The sequence below is a fragment of the Microcebus murinus genome, chromosome 10, assembly GCF_040939455.1.
Source record: "Microcebus murinus isolate Inina chromosome 10, M.murinus_Inina_mat1.0, whole genome shotgun sequence".
In the NCBI taxonomy this organism is placed as follows: Eukaryota; Metazoa; Chordata; class Mammalia; order Primates; family Cheirogaleidae; genus Microcebus; species Microcebus murinus.
This window is the reverse complement of record NC_134113.1, coordinates 45,403,963-45,421,539: the sequence shown is the minus strand read 5'-3', so window position 1 is coordinate 45,421,539 and position 17,577 is coordinate 45,403,963. Positions and strand designations below refer to the sequence as shown.

At 32.8% G+C, this 17,577-nt stretch overlaps 1 protein-coding gene across 5 annotated transcripts in view; it reads left to right on the top strand.

The window, feature by feature from the left end:
• Positions 1-17,577, top strand: part of RAB3IP (RAB3A interacting protein) — a 65,111-nt gene that overhangs the window by 18,545 nt on the left and 28,989 nt on the right. For all 5 annotated transcript variants that reach the window (XM_076007168.1, XM_012788729.2, XM_012788730.3 and 2 more), the window contains one exon: positions 13,412-13,507. In XM_076007168.1, coding sequence (XP_075863283.1) covers positions 13,412-13,507 — 96 coding nt within the window. The remainder of the gene's footprint in view (positions 1-13,411; positions 13,508-17,577) is intronic.

The following is a 17,577-nucleotide window of genomic DNA, read 5'->3' as shown; positions in this document are numbered from 1 at the left end:
GAAGAAAAATCAATAATCTTTTTGATCTTTTCCCAAAGAGAAGGGATGTGGTGAGATATGATTGCATTTTGATTCTGGCATTTGGCTCAGACTGTTGTCTTAACACACAGTATTTTAGTGAAATCACATTATATAGAGGTGAACTGTTAAGCATATGTATTCATCTTTGAAAACACATGAGGTTATTTATTGATTAGAACAGATTATCTCCTAGTTCAGTTGGAAATTTCTCTTGAAATCTTTAATTTGCTGTGTTTAGGGATACTGTTGAGATAATTGAAATGAAAATGATGTGTGAACACATAATATGGTGAATTTTATTATGAAGAGTATAAGATAGTATTAATATTTACTTAAATCTTTAGGCTTGAAAAAAACTCTTGAATATGAAAATGTTTCTTGAATTATGACAACTTGTAAATCAAAACTAAGTCAACAGCTATTCTCTTTAGTGTGCTATTCTTTTAAGAGAGGACAGAGAGGTGCCATATTCCATTCTTTTACTTTTGAGCTATTTGTGTCTTCCTATTTAAAGTGAAATTCTTATAGGCAGTGTATAATTAGGTCTTGTTTTATAATATTTTCTAATAATCTCTGCTTTTTAATGGGTATGTTTAGACCATTTACATTTAAAGTGATATTAATATGGTTTGGTTTAAATCTACCATCTTACTATTGTCCCATCAGTTTGTCCCATCTTGTTTTCAATTTGTCCCATCTGTTTCTTCCCCCCCCCCCTTTATACCTTCCTTTGGATTAATTCAATTTTTTTATGATTTCATTTAATTTCCTTTGGCTTATTAGCTGTGTGTCTTTCTTGTGTTATATAATTTAGTGATTGAATAAGCTCCAGTGGCGCAATCTGTTAGCGCGCGGTACTTATATAATTTAGTGATTGCTTTAGGGTTTATACTATACATTTTTAACTTCTCATTGTCTGCCTTCCAGGGATACTGTATTATTAATACTTCACATACACTGCAAGAACCTTGCAAGAGTGTACTTCTGTTTTTCCCTTCCTAGCCATTGTGTAATGGTTGTAATATATTTTACTTTTCATGCGTTTTAAACTCCGTAAAACATTATTTTTGCATTAAACAGTTGACTATCTTTTAAAGGGATTTAGACAGAATCTTTATATTTCTTTTTCTTAAAAGTTTTAAAATTTTTAATTTTTTTTAGAGACAGGGTCTCGCTCTGTCACCCAGGCTGGAGTGCAGTGGTGTGATCACAGCTCACTGGACTCTTGAACTCCCTGGCTTAAGTGATCTTCCTCCCTCAGCCTCCCAAGTAGCTGGCATTACAGGCATGTGCTATCATGCCAAGCTAATTTTTTTATTTTTACTTTTTGTAGAGACGATATCTGACTATGTTGTCCAGGCTCATCTTGAACTCCTGGTCTCAAGCTATCCTCTCACTTTGGCCTCCCAAAGTGCTGGAATTATAGGCATGAGCCACCATACCTGGCCTGTCTTTGTTCACATAGATAGCCATGTAGCTAACTTTTCTGGTGCTATTCATTCTTTTTTGTGGATCCACATTTCCAGCTAGTATCATTTTCCTCCTTTTTGGAGGATATCCTTTAACATTTTTATTTTGTGTGTTTGCTGGTTAAAAATTCTTTTAGCTTTTGTATATCTAAAAAGGTTTATTTTCACTTTTGTTTTTTGGAAGATATTTTCCCTAGGTAAAGAATTTTATGTTGATAGTTTTTTCTCATAATAATGTAAAGATGTTGTTTCAGTGTCTTTCAGCATGCATTGTTTCTCACAAGAAGTCTCCTGTCATTCTTCCCTTCATATGTGAGAACTTTTCTCTCTGGCTGCTTATGAAAGTCTTCTGTCATTGGTTTTATAAGCAATTTGATTGTGGTTTGCCTTGGTATAGTTTTCTTAAGATTTCTTGTGCTTGTGATTTGTTGAGCTTCTTGAATCTATAAGTTGTTAGTTGTCATAAAATTTGGGAAATTTTGCTATTATTTCTTCAAAAAGTTTTACATTCCTTGTCTATATCTCCTCACCTGGGTTCCTATGACATGTACATTAGACTGCTTTCAGTTGTCCCACAGCTCACAGGTGTTATATCATTTATTTTTTAGTCATTTTTTTCCTCTCTGTTTCATTGTGGATAGTTTCTACTGTGTCTTCAATGTCACCATTATTTTCTTCTGAAATATCTAATTTGTTAATACACAGTGTATTTTTTAATCTAGGTATTGTAGTTTTTATCTAATCTAGGTATTGTAGTTTTTATCTCTGAAAGTTTGATTTGGATCTTTTTTATATTGTGCTTGCTATGCTTAACATGCTTAGTCTTACCTCTAGCTTCTTTAACATATGGAAAACAGTTCAATAACTTATGTCTCATAAATCTTTCATTTCATCAGATAATAAGATGGGACAAATCTAGGGCTTACCTTATTTGTTTCCTATTTCCGGAGGATCACTCTTTTGTTGCCTATTGTCCATGTCTTTAAATTGTTGTTTCATATATTTTTTTCAGGTTTTTAGTTATATCAGGTGGGTGGTAAATCTGATTCCTGTTAATCTATCTTGATTGGAAGTGAAAATTCTATTTTTTTTATTTGTATTATTTGATTGTCGACCCTACCCCATTCAAATAACCTGCTTAAACCTACACTTAAACACACATGCTTCAGTAATTTTGAGCTTCATAAGGATAACAATTGCACCTGTTTTTCCTCATGATTATATCTTGAGCATATAATGGATTCTAAATACATTTTGTTGATTAAATGAATACATACAGGAGTATGAAGTTATATTGGTATATGAATATACATTCATATACATTAGTTAGGTTGAAGCTAGCAGCTTTCAAGCAACCTCAAAATTTTTGTGACTTAACCTAAGAGAAGTTTATTTTTATTCATTTACATTCCAAACCAGATGTTCACAGTTGATAGGCAGTTTTCTGCAAAATAATTCATGGATCTGTGTTTTGTCTGTTTTGGGCCCTTATAATCTCTTAGGGTTTTATTATCTGTATATAACCAACCAATCAGACAAAAGAAAAGAAAGCTTAGAAAAAGCACAGCTGCTTCTAAAAATTCTTGGCTTGGAATTGATACACAACACTTTTGCTCACATTCCAGTGGTGTGAACCTGTTTTATGCTGATATTTGGATGTGTGGTGGGCTAGAAACTGTAGTCTCTGACTGAACAAGCATCCACCAGCAACAAATACATATTATATATGGGGGGGGGGCACATGTGGTCACTGATTTTCAGATGCAGGGATGCCAGAGATTATAATATAGTGCTTTAGCTTTTTGGCTTTCCACACGTTGTTGCTGAAGAATAGCTTTTTGTGCAATTCTCAGGTGGAAGGTGAGTTTTAGTACATTCTTATTAAAATGTATTAATAGATCCTTGCACTTTACCTCAGATCTACTGAAACAAAATTATTGTGTTGAGGTTTAGGGATATACATTTTCAACAAACTGCCCTGTTGATTCTTACATTCCCTAAAGGGTGAAATCTAATGGTGTAATATTTTCAACTTTTATTTTTCCTTAAAAGAGAATGAAATAACTTAGAAAATAAAGTCCAGTAGGATAGCTTGCAGCCAGAGAAAGTCACCCAGAAATATCTGTACCAAATCCATGTTCAGCATTGACTCTAACTATAGCCAACAATGTTTGCAAACATTTACTATGCTCTTTTATTAACAAATATTTTTTGAATAACCAAAGCACTCACAGCATTGTACTATGTTGTGACGGAGGCAAAAATAAATTAGGTATAACCCTGCCCTTACGGAGTTTACTAGTTTGGGAGAAAAAACATGTATACGTGGTAATGTTTCATTGATTCTGAGTTGTACATTTTTTCCATGAATATCTCTGAAATCATGAGTTTTAAAATTGCGGTCAGCTAGGCAATAATTGTGACAGTTGTCATTGCCTACTTGTATGTGAACCTGTTCTTGGCTGTCCATGTTATTAATTTAATTGAATAATGTCAGTTGGGTGCTATATTTGATCTTAATGACTGGGTTAAGTATCTTCAAAAGGATCTCAATACAATATGACATCAAAACAAAAAGAAAGGAACAAAAAAACCCCAGTAACAAATGATAAAAATCTGTGTCTCCATCAGTTTATAAAAGAGTTCTCCCTGACGGTTTAAAATGAAAATTCTAAGTGGAAAAAAAAAGCATTATATCATAGTTTCATTAGCAGCATTTTTTTCTTTCTTGATGTGTAAAACGTTCATCTTAGAATTATGATGAAGTCTCCTATAGAGAGTGGAATAATAGACATTGGTGATGTGGGAGGATGGGAGGGGAGTGTGGGATGAGAAATTACCTTATGAGTACTCCATACACCATTCGGGTGATGGTCACACAAAAAGCCCAGCCTTCACTGCCACACAGTATATCCATGTAACAAAATTGCACTTGTACCCCCTATATCTATAAAAATAATAAAAAAAGATGAAGTCTTAAATTTGATGAAATACACTTGATCATAGAGTCTTGGTATTCTGTGTTCTAAATACAGTTGTCCCTCAGTATCTGCAGGGGATTGGTTTCAGGCCCTCCCCGCCCTCCAGCCCCTTTACCTGGTCCCCTTCCCCCATGGATACTAAATAATAAAATCCACACACACTCAATTCCCTTATATAATATGGTGTAGTATTTGCATATATGCTATGTACATCCTCATATATATTTCAAATCATCTCTAGATTTTAGTAACCAATATAATGTAAATGCTATGTAAGTAGTTGTTACACTGCTTTTTAAAATTCATATTCCTTTTTATTGTTTTTTCCCCAAATATTTCAGTCTGTGGTTGGTTGAATCTGCAGATGTGGAACCCATAGATGGAGAACTTGCAGCTATGGAAAGCGAGCTGACTTTATGTCTCAAATCTGTTTTCTGCAATACTACCACACTGAATCCATATCTCTTGCCTAAAAATTGGCAGTGATTACTGTTTTCTCTCTCTCTAGTTTTTTTTAAACATAATCATACTGTCCAAGTTACCATTTTTTAAAATGTTTCATTTTATTTTTTAGACACAGGTTCTCACTCTGCTGCTCAGGCTGGAGTACAGTGGCCCTATTATAGTTCATGGTAGCCTCAAATTTCTGGGCTCAAGCAGTCCTCCTGCCTTAGCCTCTTAACTAGCTGGGACTACAGGTATGCCCCACCATGCCCAGCTAGTTTTTTAATTTTTTGTAGAGATGAGGTCTCACTACATTGCCCAGGCTGGTCTTGAACTCCTGAGCCCATGCTATCCTCTTGCCTTGGCCTCCCAAAGTGCTAGGATTATGGGTGCAACCTACTGTGCCTGGATCCATAAAGTTTTATTTTATTTTTAATTGACACATGATAACTATACATTTTTATGGGGTACAGTGTGGTGTTTTGATATATGTATACGTTGTGTAATGATCAAATCAGGGTAATTAGCATATCCATCATCTTAAACATTTACCACTTCTTTGTGGTGAGGGCATTTAAAATTTTTCTTCTAGCTATTTTGCAATGTATAATGCATTATTATTAACTGTATTTACCCTATTGTGCAATAGAACACCTTAGTTCTCCTATCTAACTGTAACTTTATACTTGTTCACCAACCTCTTCCCATTCCTTCCTCCTCCTCCCTCCTCTCCCCCTACTTTCCTTCCTACCCTTGCCAGCCTGTGATAACTACTGTTCTACTTTCTACTTTTATGTGATCAACTTTTTTAGATTCCACGTATGAGTGAGATTGTGTGGTATTTCTCCTTCTATACTTGGCTTATTTCACTTAACATAATGTCCTCTAGGATTATCTATGCTGCTGCAAATGACACGATTTCATTCTTGTTTATGGCTGAATAGTATTCTATTGTATGTATATATACCACACTTTGAAAAATCCATTCATTACTTGATGGGCACTTAGGTGTATTCCATATCTTGGCTATTGTGAATGGTGCTGCAGTAAACTTGGGAGTGCAGATATCTCTTTGATGTACTGATTTTATTTCTTTTGGATATATACCCAGTAGTGGGGTTGTTGAAATATCATTTTATTTTTAATTTTTTGAGGAACCTCAATACTGTTGTCTGTAATGGCTATAATAATTTATATTCTATCAACACTGTGTAAGAGTTTCCTTTTCTCCATATCCTCACCAGCATTTGTTATTGTTGTCGTTGTTTGTCTTTTTGATAGCAGCCACTAACTGGGTTGATTACATACCTCATTGTGGTTTTGATTTATGTTTTCCCTGATGATTGGTGATACTGAGCATTTTTTCATATACCTGTTGGCCATTTTATGTCTTCTTTTAAGAAATGTTTATTCAGGTCTTTTGCCCATTTTAAAAATCAGTTTATTTATTTTTATTTTTTTTGCTATTGAGTTGTTAACTTTCTTAAATATTCTGGTTATTAATCCCTTGTCAGATGCATAGTTTGCAAATATTTTCTCTCATTCTGTAGATGGTTTCTTTGCTCTGTTGATTGTTTCATTTGCTGTACAGAAGCTTTTTAGTTTGATGTAATCCCATTTGTGTATTTTTGCTTTTGTTGCTTGTGCTTTTGAGTCTTATCTCTAAAATCCTTCCCCAGACCAATGTCATGAAGCATTCCCTATGTTTTCTTCTAGTAGTTTTATAGTTTTGGGTATTACATTTAAGTCTTTAATCCATTTTGAGTTGATTTTTGTATATGGTGAGAGATAGAGGGGTCTAATTTCATTCTTCTGCATGTGTTTATTCAGTTATTTCAGCACCATTTATTGAAGAGACTGTCCTTTCCCCAGTGTGTGTTTTTGGCACCTTTGTTGACAGTCATTTGGCTGCAAATGCATGGATTTATTTCTGGGTCCTCTATTCTGTTCCATTGGTCTGTGTGTCTGTTTTTATGCCAGTATCATGATGTTTTGGTTATTACAGCTTTGTAGTGTATTTTAAAGTCAGGTAGTGTTATGTCTCTAGCTTTGTTCCTTTTCCTCAAGATTGCTTTGGCTATTTGGGGTCTTTTGTGCTTCCATACAAATTTTAGGTGTTTTTTTCTGTTTCTCTGAAGAGTATCATTGGTATTTTGATAGGCATTACATTGTATCTGTAGATTGTTTTTGGCTGTATGGATATTTTAACAATATAAATTCTTCCAGTCCATGAACACAGGATATCTTTCCATGTATGTGCGTTATTTTGAGTTACTTTCATTAATGTTTTATAGTTTTCATTATAAAGATTTTTAACCTCTTTGGTTAAATTTGCTCCTACATTTTTAGTTTTTTTGAAGCTATTATAAATGGGATTGTTTTCTTGACTTTTTTTTCCAGATAGTTCTTTGTTAGTGTATAGAAGCACAAATTTTTGTATGTTGATTTTGTTATTCTGCAACTATACTGAATTTGTTAATCTAGTAGTTTCTGGGTGCAGTCTTTAGGGTTTTCTATATATAAGATCATTTCATCTGCAATCAAGGATAATTTAACTTTCTATTTTCTAATTTGGATGCAATTTATTCTTTCTATTGCCTAATTGCTCTTGCTAGGACTTCTAGAACTATGTTGAATAGAAGTGGTGAAAGTGGCATCCTTGTCACTTTCCAGATCTTAGAGGAAAAGTATTCAACTTTCTTCGTTCAGTATTATCAGTATTATGTTAGCTGTGGGTTTGTCCTATATGGCCTTTATTGTGTTGTGATATGTTCCATCTATACCTAATTGGTTAAGAGTTTTTGTCATGAAGGGGTGTTGAATTTTATCAAATGCTTTTTCCTGCATCTATTGAAATGATCATATGGTTTTTGTCTTTGATTCTGTGAATGTGATATAAGACATTTATTGATTTGCATATGTTGAACCATCCTTGCATCCTTCTGATGAATTTCACTTGATTGAGATGAATGATCTTTCCAACGTGCTGTCGAAGTTTGGTTTGCTTGTATTTTGTTTAGGATTTTTGCATTTATGTTCTTCAGGGATATTGGCCTGTGGTTTTGTTTTTGTTGTATCCTCATCTGGTTTTGGTATTAGGGTAATAATGCCGGCCTCCAGGAATGAGTCCAGAAGAATTCTGTTCCTTTCAATTTTTTGGAATAGAGAAAAAGTGGTATTAATTTTGCTATAAATGTTGGGTAGAATTCAGCAGTAAAGCCATCAGGTCCTGACTTTTTCTTTGATGGAAGACTTTTTATTGCCGATTCAATGTTGTTACTCATTATTGGTCTATTCATATTTTCTGTTTCTTGGTGATTTGTTTTTTGTCAGGTTGTACATGTCCAGGAAGATACCAATTTTAGGTTTTCCAATTTGTTGGCCTATAGTTGTTCATAATAGTCTGTTATGATCCTTTGTATTTTTGTGGTATTAGTTGTAATGTCTTCTTTTTCATCTATTTAGTCATGTCTTTTTTTTCTTAGTCTAGCTAAAGGTTTGTTGATTTCATTTATCCTTTTAAAGAACCAGCTCTTCGTTTTGTACATCTTTTGTATTTTTTTTAGTCTCTATTTCATTTATTTCTCTTTTATTATTTTTTTCTTTTACTAATTTTGAGTTTAGGTTGTTCTTATTTTTCTACTTACTTGAGTTGGAATTTTTATTTTATTTTAGATCTTTCTACTTTTTTGATGTAGATGTTTATTGCTATAAACTTTCCTCTTAGAACTGCTTTTGCTATATCCTATCGGTTTTGGTATGTCGTGTTTCCATTTTCATTTGTCTCAAGAAATTTTTAAATTTCCTTTTTAATTTCTTCATTGACACATAGGTTGTTCAGGAGCATGTTGTATGATTTGCATGTATTTGTATAGTTTACAAAGTTTTTCCTGTTACTGATTTCTAGTTTTATTCCATTGTAGTTAAAAAAGATATCTGATGTGATATCAGCTTTAAAAAATTTGTTGAGACTTGTTTTGTGGCCTAACATATGGTCTAGCCTGGAGAATGTTTCATGTACTGTTGAAAAGAAATGTGTATTCTGTAACTGTTGGATGGAACAGTCTATAAATGTCTGTTAGGTACATTTGGTCCACAGTGCAGTTAAACTCAGGTATTTCTTTGTTGATTTTCTGCCTGGATGATGTGTCTGTTGCTGAAAGTGAGGTGTTGAAGACCTTTACTATTATTGTATTGCAATCACTCTCTGCCTTTAGTTTTATTAATATTTACTTTATATATTTTAGGTATTCCAATGTTGGGTGCATATATATTTACAATTGTTATATCCTCTTGATGTATTGATCCCTTTATCATTATATAATGGCCTGGTGTCTTTTTACAGTTTTTGGCTTTAAATCTATTGTATCCGATACAAATATAGCTAATCCTGCTATTTTGATCTTATATTTGCATGGAATATCTTTTTCCATCCGTTTACTTTCAGTCTATGCCTGTCCTTACAGGGAAGTGAGTTTCTTGCAGGCGGCATATAGTTGGGTCTTGCTTTTTCATTTAGTCACCTTGTGTCTTTTAATTGGAGATTTTAATCACTTACATTCAAGATAATTGTTAACAGGTAAGAATTTAGTATTGCCATTTTGTTACTTTTCTAGTTTTGTAGATCCTTTCTTCCTTATTGTCTTCTTTGTGGTTAAGTGATTTTCTCTAATAGTATGTTTTGACACCTTGCTTTTTATCTTTGGTGTATCTACTATTGGCTTTTGCTTTATGGTTATCACAAGGGTTACAAAAGACATCTTACAATTAAACAACATATTTTAAACTGATAACAACTTAACTTTGATCACAAAGAAAAGAACGAAACAAAAAATATGTGTACACGTTAACTCCATTCTCTTTCCATGTTTTGAATTTTTGATGTCACAATTTATATCTTTTTATATTGCCTATCTCTTAACCATTTATTATAGTTATTATTTTTAATGGTTTTGTCTCTTTTAGTCTTCATACTAAAGATAGAAATGGTTCATATACCATGATTACCATATTATTCTGAATTTGTGTACTTTCTTTTGCCAGTGAGTTTTATACTTTTCAGATGTTTTTTTGTTACATATTGTGTTCTTTTCTTTCAGATTAAAGAACTCCCTTTAACATTTCTTGGAAGATCTGATGGTGGTGAATTCTCTCAGCTTTGTTTGGGAAAATCTTTATCTTTCCTTCATTTCTGAAGGATGGCTTTGATAGGTGTGCAGTATTTTTGGCTATAGTTTTTTTCCTTCAGCACTCCAAGTATATCCATCCACTTTTTCCTGGCCTGTAAAGTTTCTGCTGCAAGTCTGCTGCCAGTCATATGGAATTTCCTTATAAGTTATTTGTTTCTTTTCTCTTTCAGAATCCTCTCTTTGTCTTTGACTCTTGAAAGTTTGACTGTATTATATGTTTTATGGTAGTCTTAGTTTAATCTGATTGGTGACCTTTGACCTTCCTCTACCTGGATATTTGTATCCTCTAGGTTTGGAAACTTTTCTGTTGTTATTTCTTTAGATAAGCCTTCTACTTCTTTGACTTTTTCTATTCCCTCTTGAACTCCAATAACCCAAATATTTGCTCTTTTGATAATACCCCATAGATCTTGTAAGCTTTCTTCATTTCTTAATCTTTTTTCTTCCTTGTGTATTTTCAGATAGTATGTCTTTAAGCTCACAGATAGTCTTTGCTCTGCCTGTTTGTCCCTTTCTCTCCACAAACCCTGGCAACCACTAATCTTTTTATCATCTCCATAATCTTGCCTTTTCCACAATTGTAATCATACAATATGTAGCCTTTTCAGATTGGCTTCTTTCACTAGGAATATACATTTAATGTTTCTCTGTATGTCTTCATGGCTTGATAGCTCATTTTCTTTTAGTACTGAATAATATTTCATTGCCTGGATGTACCACAGTTTACCCATTTACCTACTTAAGGACATCTTTGTTGCTTATAAATTTTGGAAATTATGAGGAAAACTGCTATAAATTTCTCTGTGTGTAGGTTTTTGTGTGGATGTGAGTTTTCAGCTCACTTAGGTAAATTCCGAAGAATATGATTGCTGGATTGTATGGTAAGAGTATGTTTAGCTTTGTAAGAAACCAACAAACTGTCTTCCAAAGTGACTGCACCATTTTACATTCTACCAGCAATGAATGAGAGTTCCTATTGCTCTGCATCCTTGCTACCATTTGGTGTTACCAATGTTCTGGATTTTGGCCATTTTAATAGGTGTGTAGTGGTATCTCATTAGTGTTTTAATTTGTAGTTCCTTAATGAGATATGATGTTGAGCATCTTTTCACATGCTTATCATTTCTATATCTTCTCTGGTGAAGTGTTTGTTTTGGTCATTTTCCCATTTTTTAAATCAGGTTGTTCTTTTCTTACTGTTGAGTTTTAAGAGTTCTTTATATATTTTATATAAGTCATTTATCAGATATGTCATTTGTAAATATTTGCTCTGAGTCTGTGGCTTGTTTTCTTACTTTCTTGATATCCCCATCTTTTAGTTGTAGTTCTATTACAATTAGATTTATTTTCTTCTCACCTCAGTTTTTAACCTTTAAGCTTCTTCAGTTTTTCTTAGTTGTCTGAAACTTATTCTCTACTCCATTACTTAGGCAGGCTTATGGGAGAGAGATTTGCTAAGCTCTTACAGGTTTGTAACTTTCTGTGGCCGTACACTTGAAGGACATTTTGGCTGGGTATAAAAGACTCAGCTCACTTTTTTTCTCCTTGACTACCTTAAAAATGTTACTTCATTGTTTCTATTGTAAAATGTTGGTGTTGAATTTTAATACAATATGATTTTCTTTTCCTTGTAGGTGACTTGGCTTTGTGTTTAACTTTTTTTTTTTTATGGTAACTTTACATATTTGTTTTTTGTTGCCTATGCTTAAATGAGTTTGATTTTCCTGAGCTATTAGGATGAATTCTTGTGAAGGAGTTGGATAAGCCAGGATGGATAGCTTTCTCAGTTTATTTTTGAAGGGCTTTCTTCTGTGGTGTTATTGGTGTATCTGTGTGGCCACTTTCGTCTCTTAAAGGTAAGCTTTGTTCCAGAAGGTTTTTTTCTTCTAGTGCAGTGTTTCTTAGAGCTTTACAGCCTTAGCATTCCATCATAAGATATGTATTTTCTCTTTATAGTACTTTCTGTGATCTGTTGCCTTTGGAACCTTGCCACCCTTTTCCTCCTCTTATATATAATCTTCTCTCTCCCTGTCTTCATTATTTCTGTCCTGTAGTTTGGCTTCATACTCTTAAGAATTTTTCCCTTAGGGTAAGAAACTGTCCTTCTGGAGAGGATTCTTTGCTGAATACTTCTGACATGCTTGAGAGTTTAGAGCCTCATAGCACTATTTTCTGCCTATATGGCTGGCTATACAGGTTTTTGTACTCACCTGTGAATCAGGGCCTGTAAAAACCTTTCCCTTTTACTCTATTTATTCTCAGATTTGTTATCCAGTTTTATCCAAGGATAGCATTCTGTGCTTGTGGAGTATTTGTTAGTGATTTGGGGGTTTTGATGCATTCTAGGGTACCTCTGTAGTCCCCCTTTCACTTCCTGTTGCTTCCTTCTGCTCATCTACTGATCATATATTACGGGCAGTTTAGCCATATTCTCTTAAATTCTGAGATTTGTAGGGATTCTGTTTTTCCTAGTTCTGTTAAAGATATGATCATTGGGGTCTTCAGATAGTTGGTGTGTATTTGAGTTTTTAGGAATTGTCTTTGGGGAAATTAAAAAACTACGTTGCTACTACAATTACAACACAACTAACTCATTATTTTATTTATGTAATTATGACTAATATATAGGGAGCTTGGCTTTTTTTATCTCTATGTTTGAAAGATTAATTTAAGGCTACTTTAACATATAAAATTGCATATTTTGACATCTTAATGAAGGAATATTTAAATATCTGTGACCTGTAGAGAAGTCATGTATAAATGTAGGATGTGATTTTTGTCATCAGCATGGTTCTTGATTTTAAATACAAATATGCATCTTTACCTCTGCTTGTAGTGTTAAATAGGTATAGTTTGATGGAAATTTTAGATTTGTTGTAGTACGGTACATGAAGTTATCTATAAGTAATAGCTTTTAAAGTAAACATGAAAAAAATCACTGAACTTTTTTTTGAAATTTAAAAGCACAATTGAAGAAGTTCCTTGCTTGATGGAAATAAATAGGTTCAGAGAAAATTTAAAGGAAACAAGAATGAAGTCATTTTATTGTCCATTTTTATATGTAATATATATTCATATTTAATCTTCAGATATTTTATGAAAGAAATATGAAAATTTAATGTTATTGGTATTATTTGTAATTTTAGACTTGCTTATTTTCTACATAGCAAGTGCTAGATAAATATTTTCAATGAGAACATTGTAGGAAGACGTAATATTTTGTGATTTTATTGGTAAAGATGATATAGTTTGCTGTATTTGACTTCAAACGATGGAGATCCAAAATAAAATTATCAATTTCTCATAGGAACTGAAGTTAAAAGATGAAGAATGTGAGAGGCTTTCAAAAGTACGAGATCAACTTGGACAGGAATTGGAAGAACTGACAGCTAGTCTATTTGAGGTTGGTCTGTTTATATCTTGGCCAACAGCAACATCTTAATTTTTATGTATTGAAAGAATTGTTTTTTGAGGGAATCTTGAAAAAGATATGCTTAGCTTCATGCATATCCTCTAAGCAAAAGATAAAACCAAATCTTGAAGCAATGTATTCTACAATTTAAAATGATGTGAAAAGAAAAAAAAAAAAACACTGTGGGCTACCAGTATCAGATTATTTAAAAATATATGTGTGGAAAGAAAGGAGGTAAATTTTACTTTTGATTTTAATTGTACCATATATTTACAGGCTGCTTTACAGTAACTTTATATGACTATAACTGGGAGGGCAAACACTTGAGGTAGTCATCTGATATGGGGTGATTTGCAAAATGTTAGAAGGCACACCTGCTTGTTGGAAGGTGTTCCTCTTTATTTTCAGCCTGCCACGAGGACCAAAATTTCTACCCACTAGAGCACTGTTTCTCAATAGGGATGACACTGACATTGTAGGATATTTAGTATCCTTGGTATATTAGTCAGGGTTCTCCAAAGAAACAGAACCAATAGGGTATGTACGTACACATATACATACATACATATGTTAATACATACATAGAGAGTGAGTGGGGTAGGGGGCACTCATTATTGTAGGGAATTGGTTCACGTGATTATGCATGCTGGCAAGTCCTGGGAGCTGCAGGGTGAGTCAACAAGCTGGAGAATTCATGGTGTAGTTCCTGTCTGACTTTGAAGGCCTGGGAACCAAAAAGAGCTGATATTTCAGTTTGAGACTAAGGCAGAGAGAATTCCATTACTAAGGGGAGGGTCAGCTTTTTTTTCTCTTCAGGCCTTCAACTAATTGGACGAGGCCCACCCATATTATAGAGGGCAGTGTGCTTTACTCAGTGTACTGATTTAAATGTTAATCTCATCCAGAAACACCCAATATAATATTTGGCCAAATATTTGGGCACCCTGTGATTCAGTCACATTGACACATAAAATTAACCATCATGCGAGGCTTTGCCCAGAATGTGCTAATAATACTCCGTAATCATTTAGACAACTTAAAAATATTTCTGGCGAGTTAAGAGAGGATAGTACTTCCATCATTAAGAACCATTGCCTTAAAGTATCTTCTTTGGATTAAGATCTTGAGTCTTTAGAAGTCTGAACAAAAGTATTGATGTGTTACTGGAATGACTAATGCCATTATCACTTAGCAATATGTTCTTCTTTCCCCAAAGATTTGTTCTTAAAACTCTTAAAATAATAATAAATTATACAGGAAAATTTCATCACTTTTTATTATTTTTATTTATGCAGTATATCTTCCAATTTTAGAGGTATGCATATTTTCTTACATAATTATAATTCTAATAATTTTGTATTTTTTTTTGAAATAACACTTTATTTTACTACAGAGTCACTAATGATAATCATAATTTATCAGATGCATGTTCCATTATTTTTATCATTACAAGTAACATTGCAATGGTATCTTTAGCCGCATAGAGGCTTTCCTGTGCCCTCTCTGCTCCATGCCCTTTGTCCTCTTTTCTGGATCATTTTCTTTCATGAACATTTTAAAACTTTATTTATTTCTTTAGTTTAGCTAGCCATCAGAGATGAGAGGAAAATAAATTTAAGGTTGGGAAGAGTGAAAGTTAAGGATCTACAGTAGGGAGCTGTGTGATTTGTTATATTTTATATGTAAAAGAATATACAGATACATGAGATTTTTCTTCCAGTATTATCTGGCTAGAAGAAAATTTTGTAATGGTATATGGATATTAGATAAGAAAAAAATATATTAAGCTACTTATGTTAATTTTGATTTCCTGCCTGCTTATATTTAATTTTAGCCCTGCTTAGTTTCAGCCATCTGCACATGTATGTATGTTCTGTTAGATGAAGAAGAAGAAGAAACAAAAACTTTTCCCTCTCTGTCGCAGGATATGAAGGGCCAGACATATAGTTTGTGCAATTAGTGGAAAAATATCTAAAAAATACAGTTTTTTGATCTATAACCTATCCTGAAATCAACAGTGGCTAATAGCCTTGACACTATGAATGCTTTTTGGGAAAGAAAGTACATTGATTCCTAGATTAAAAGTGATTCCAGTATTGAAGAAATTTGTAGTCAAACTAATTATTTATGAATTGTGGAAAAAATGCTAAAAGTTTTTCTGAGTCTTAATTGTGCCTTCATGATCTGTTTACCACTGTTGTATGGAAAGATTTTTTTTTTTTACATTTTGTGTTTATGCATAATTTTTTGAGAATTAAAGATTGTTCTGAATAAACTCAATTTGCACACTTTTGGTAAACTTAACATGTAAATTCAAATTAGGAGTTTATTATTATGTATGATGTATAATCTTGAATGTAGTTATACTTTGTATACAACAAAGTTGAGTTTTAAAAGTATCAAATGCTTTTGAAGATCTCCAAAGTTATGTATTTCTATATTAATACTTCAATTTTAAGATAACATAAAATTAAGTAAGTCGAAAGAATGCTTTATAAAGTAGTCTACATTTAACGTGGAGAAAAAAAGCCTTAAGATTTTTAAGTTTTCACAGGCAGTTTTAGTAAACGTCTATTATGTGCCTAGTTTTCTCTCAACAATATGATGAAGCATTGAGGGTAGATAATTATTTTATCTGGCACGAAAAATGAGGCATAAAAAAAGCTAACGAACAATGCTGGTACTCAAGTTCATGATCCTAACTCTTGCTTTATATACTATCAAAATAATAAATGACATTTCTGTTTGTAGCAAGCCACAGAAAAAGAGTCAGCATGGAGGCAGATCATTTCTTCATCCCATACTCAAATTATCAGTAAGATCTTATATTACCTCTAGAACATGAAGCAAATCATCTTCCAAGCCACCATCATTTCTTACCTTAATCAATAGATGCCAAAAGTTTAGGTCCTGTACCTGTTCAGTAAAAGAAAAACGTCCATTACAGTGATGATACCTAATGTTTTTTGAGAGTTACCTATGTGCTAGGCACTGTTCTACGTTCACATACATAATTATAAATTATATGTATTTTCTAACATACATACTAATGTAGTATATATATTATAAAACAGAAAAGTTTTAAAAGGCGAGATAATAAAAATGCTGAAAAATTTTTATGATACAAAAATATTTTATTCTCTTTAAAATATCAGTTATACACACTTGTATATACTTAGTGAGAGGAGTGTGATTGAATGCTACTTGGCTTTGAAAATCTTGTTTTAACAATATATGATCCAGATGAAGGTCTGGTCTGAGTTCCATTCTTAAAATTAGTTATAATGCTGCTGCTAACTCACAGATACATTAATTCATATATAAGAAGTACATCTATCCCTCTATTAAATCATTATACTCGGTTTCTGGTTCCATTGCCAGTTATGTGAAGTTTTTTCCAGAAAATTAGCAATTTTCCATCTTCCCTAATACTAACACATTGTTTTGGCAAATTAATCTGAAGATGTTGCACTAAAACATTATTTTTGAAAAAGAGAGAAAAAAAAAACTTCATTTGAATCATCACCAGGTAGAAAAAAATTCTGTTTTCCAAGTTTGTAAGTGTATACACATAAATGCATATAGATCAGAGGTCTGCAAACTACATCCTACAGGGTGAAACCAGCTTATATTTACTTTTGTGCAGCCTATGAGCTAATAACGGTTTTTACATTTTTAAATGGTTAGAGAAAATATCAAAAGAAGAATGTTTTGTGACATAAAAATTATATGAAATTTTTAGCATTACTATATAAATTATAAGACAAATATAATTAAGAATAATCATAACCACACAAATTTGTTAATGGAAACACAATAGAGAACTATAGAAATAAAATCTGATATTACATAAAATGCGTGTGGGAGGGAAGCAAAGTTTAGATTATCTGCATGTGATTAAAATTATTAGCTTAAAACAGACTACTCTAACTGTAAAATGTTCAATGTGAACCCCATGGTCACCACAAAAGAACAGCTTTTGTAGAGAACACAAAAGACAAAGGAATTAAAGTTATATCACCACAAAAAATCATCATACCACAATGAAAGATAAGAGAAGA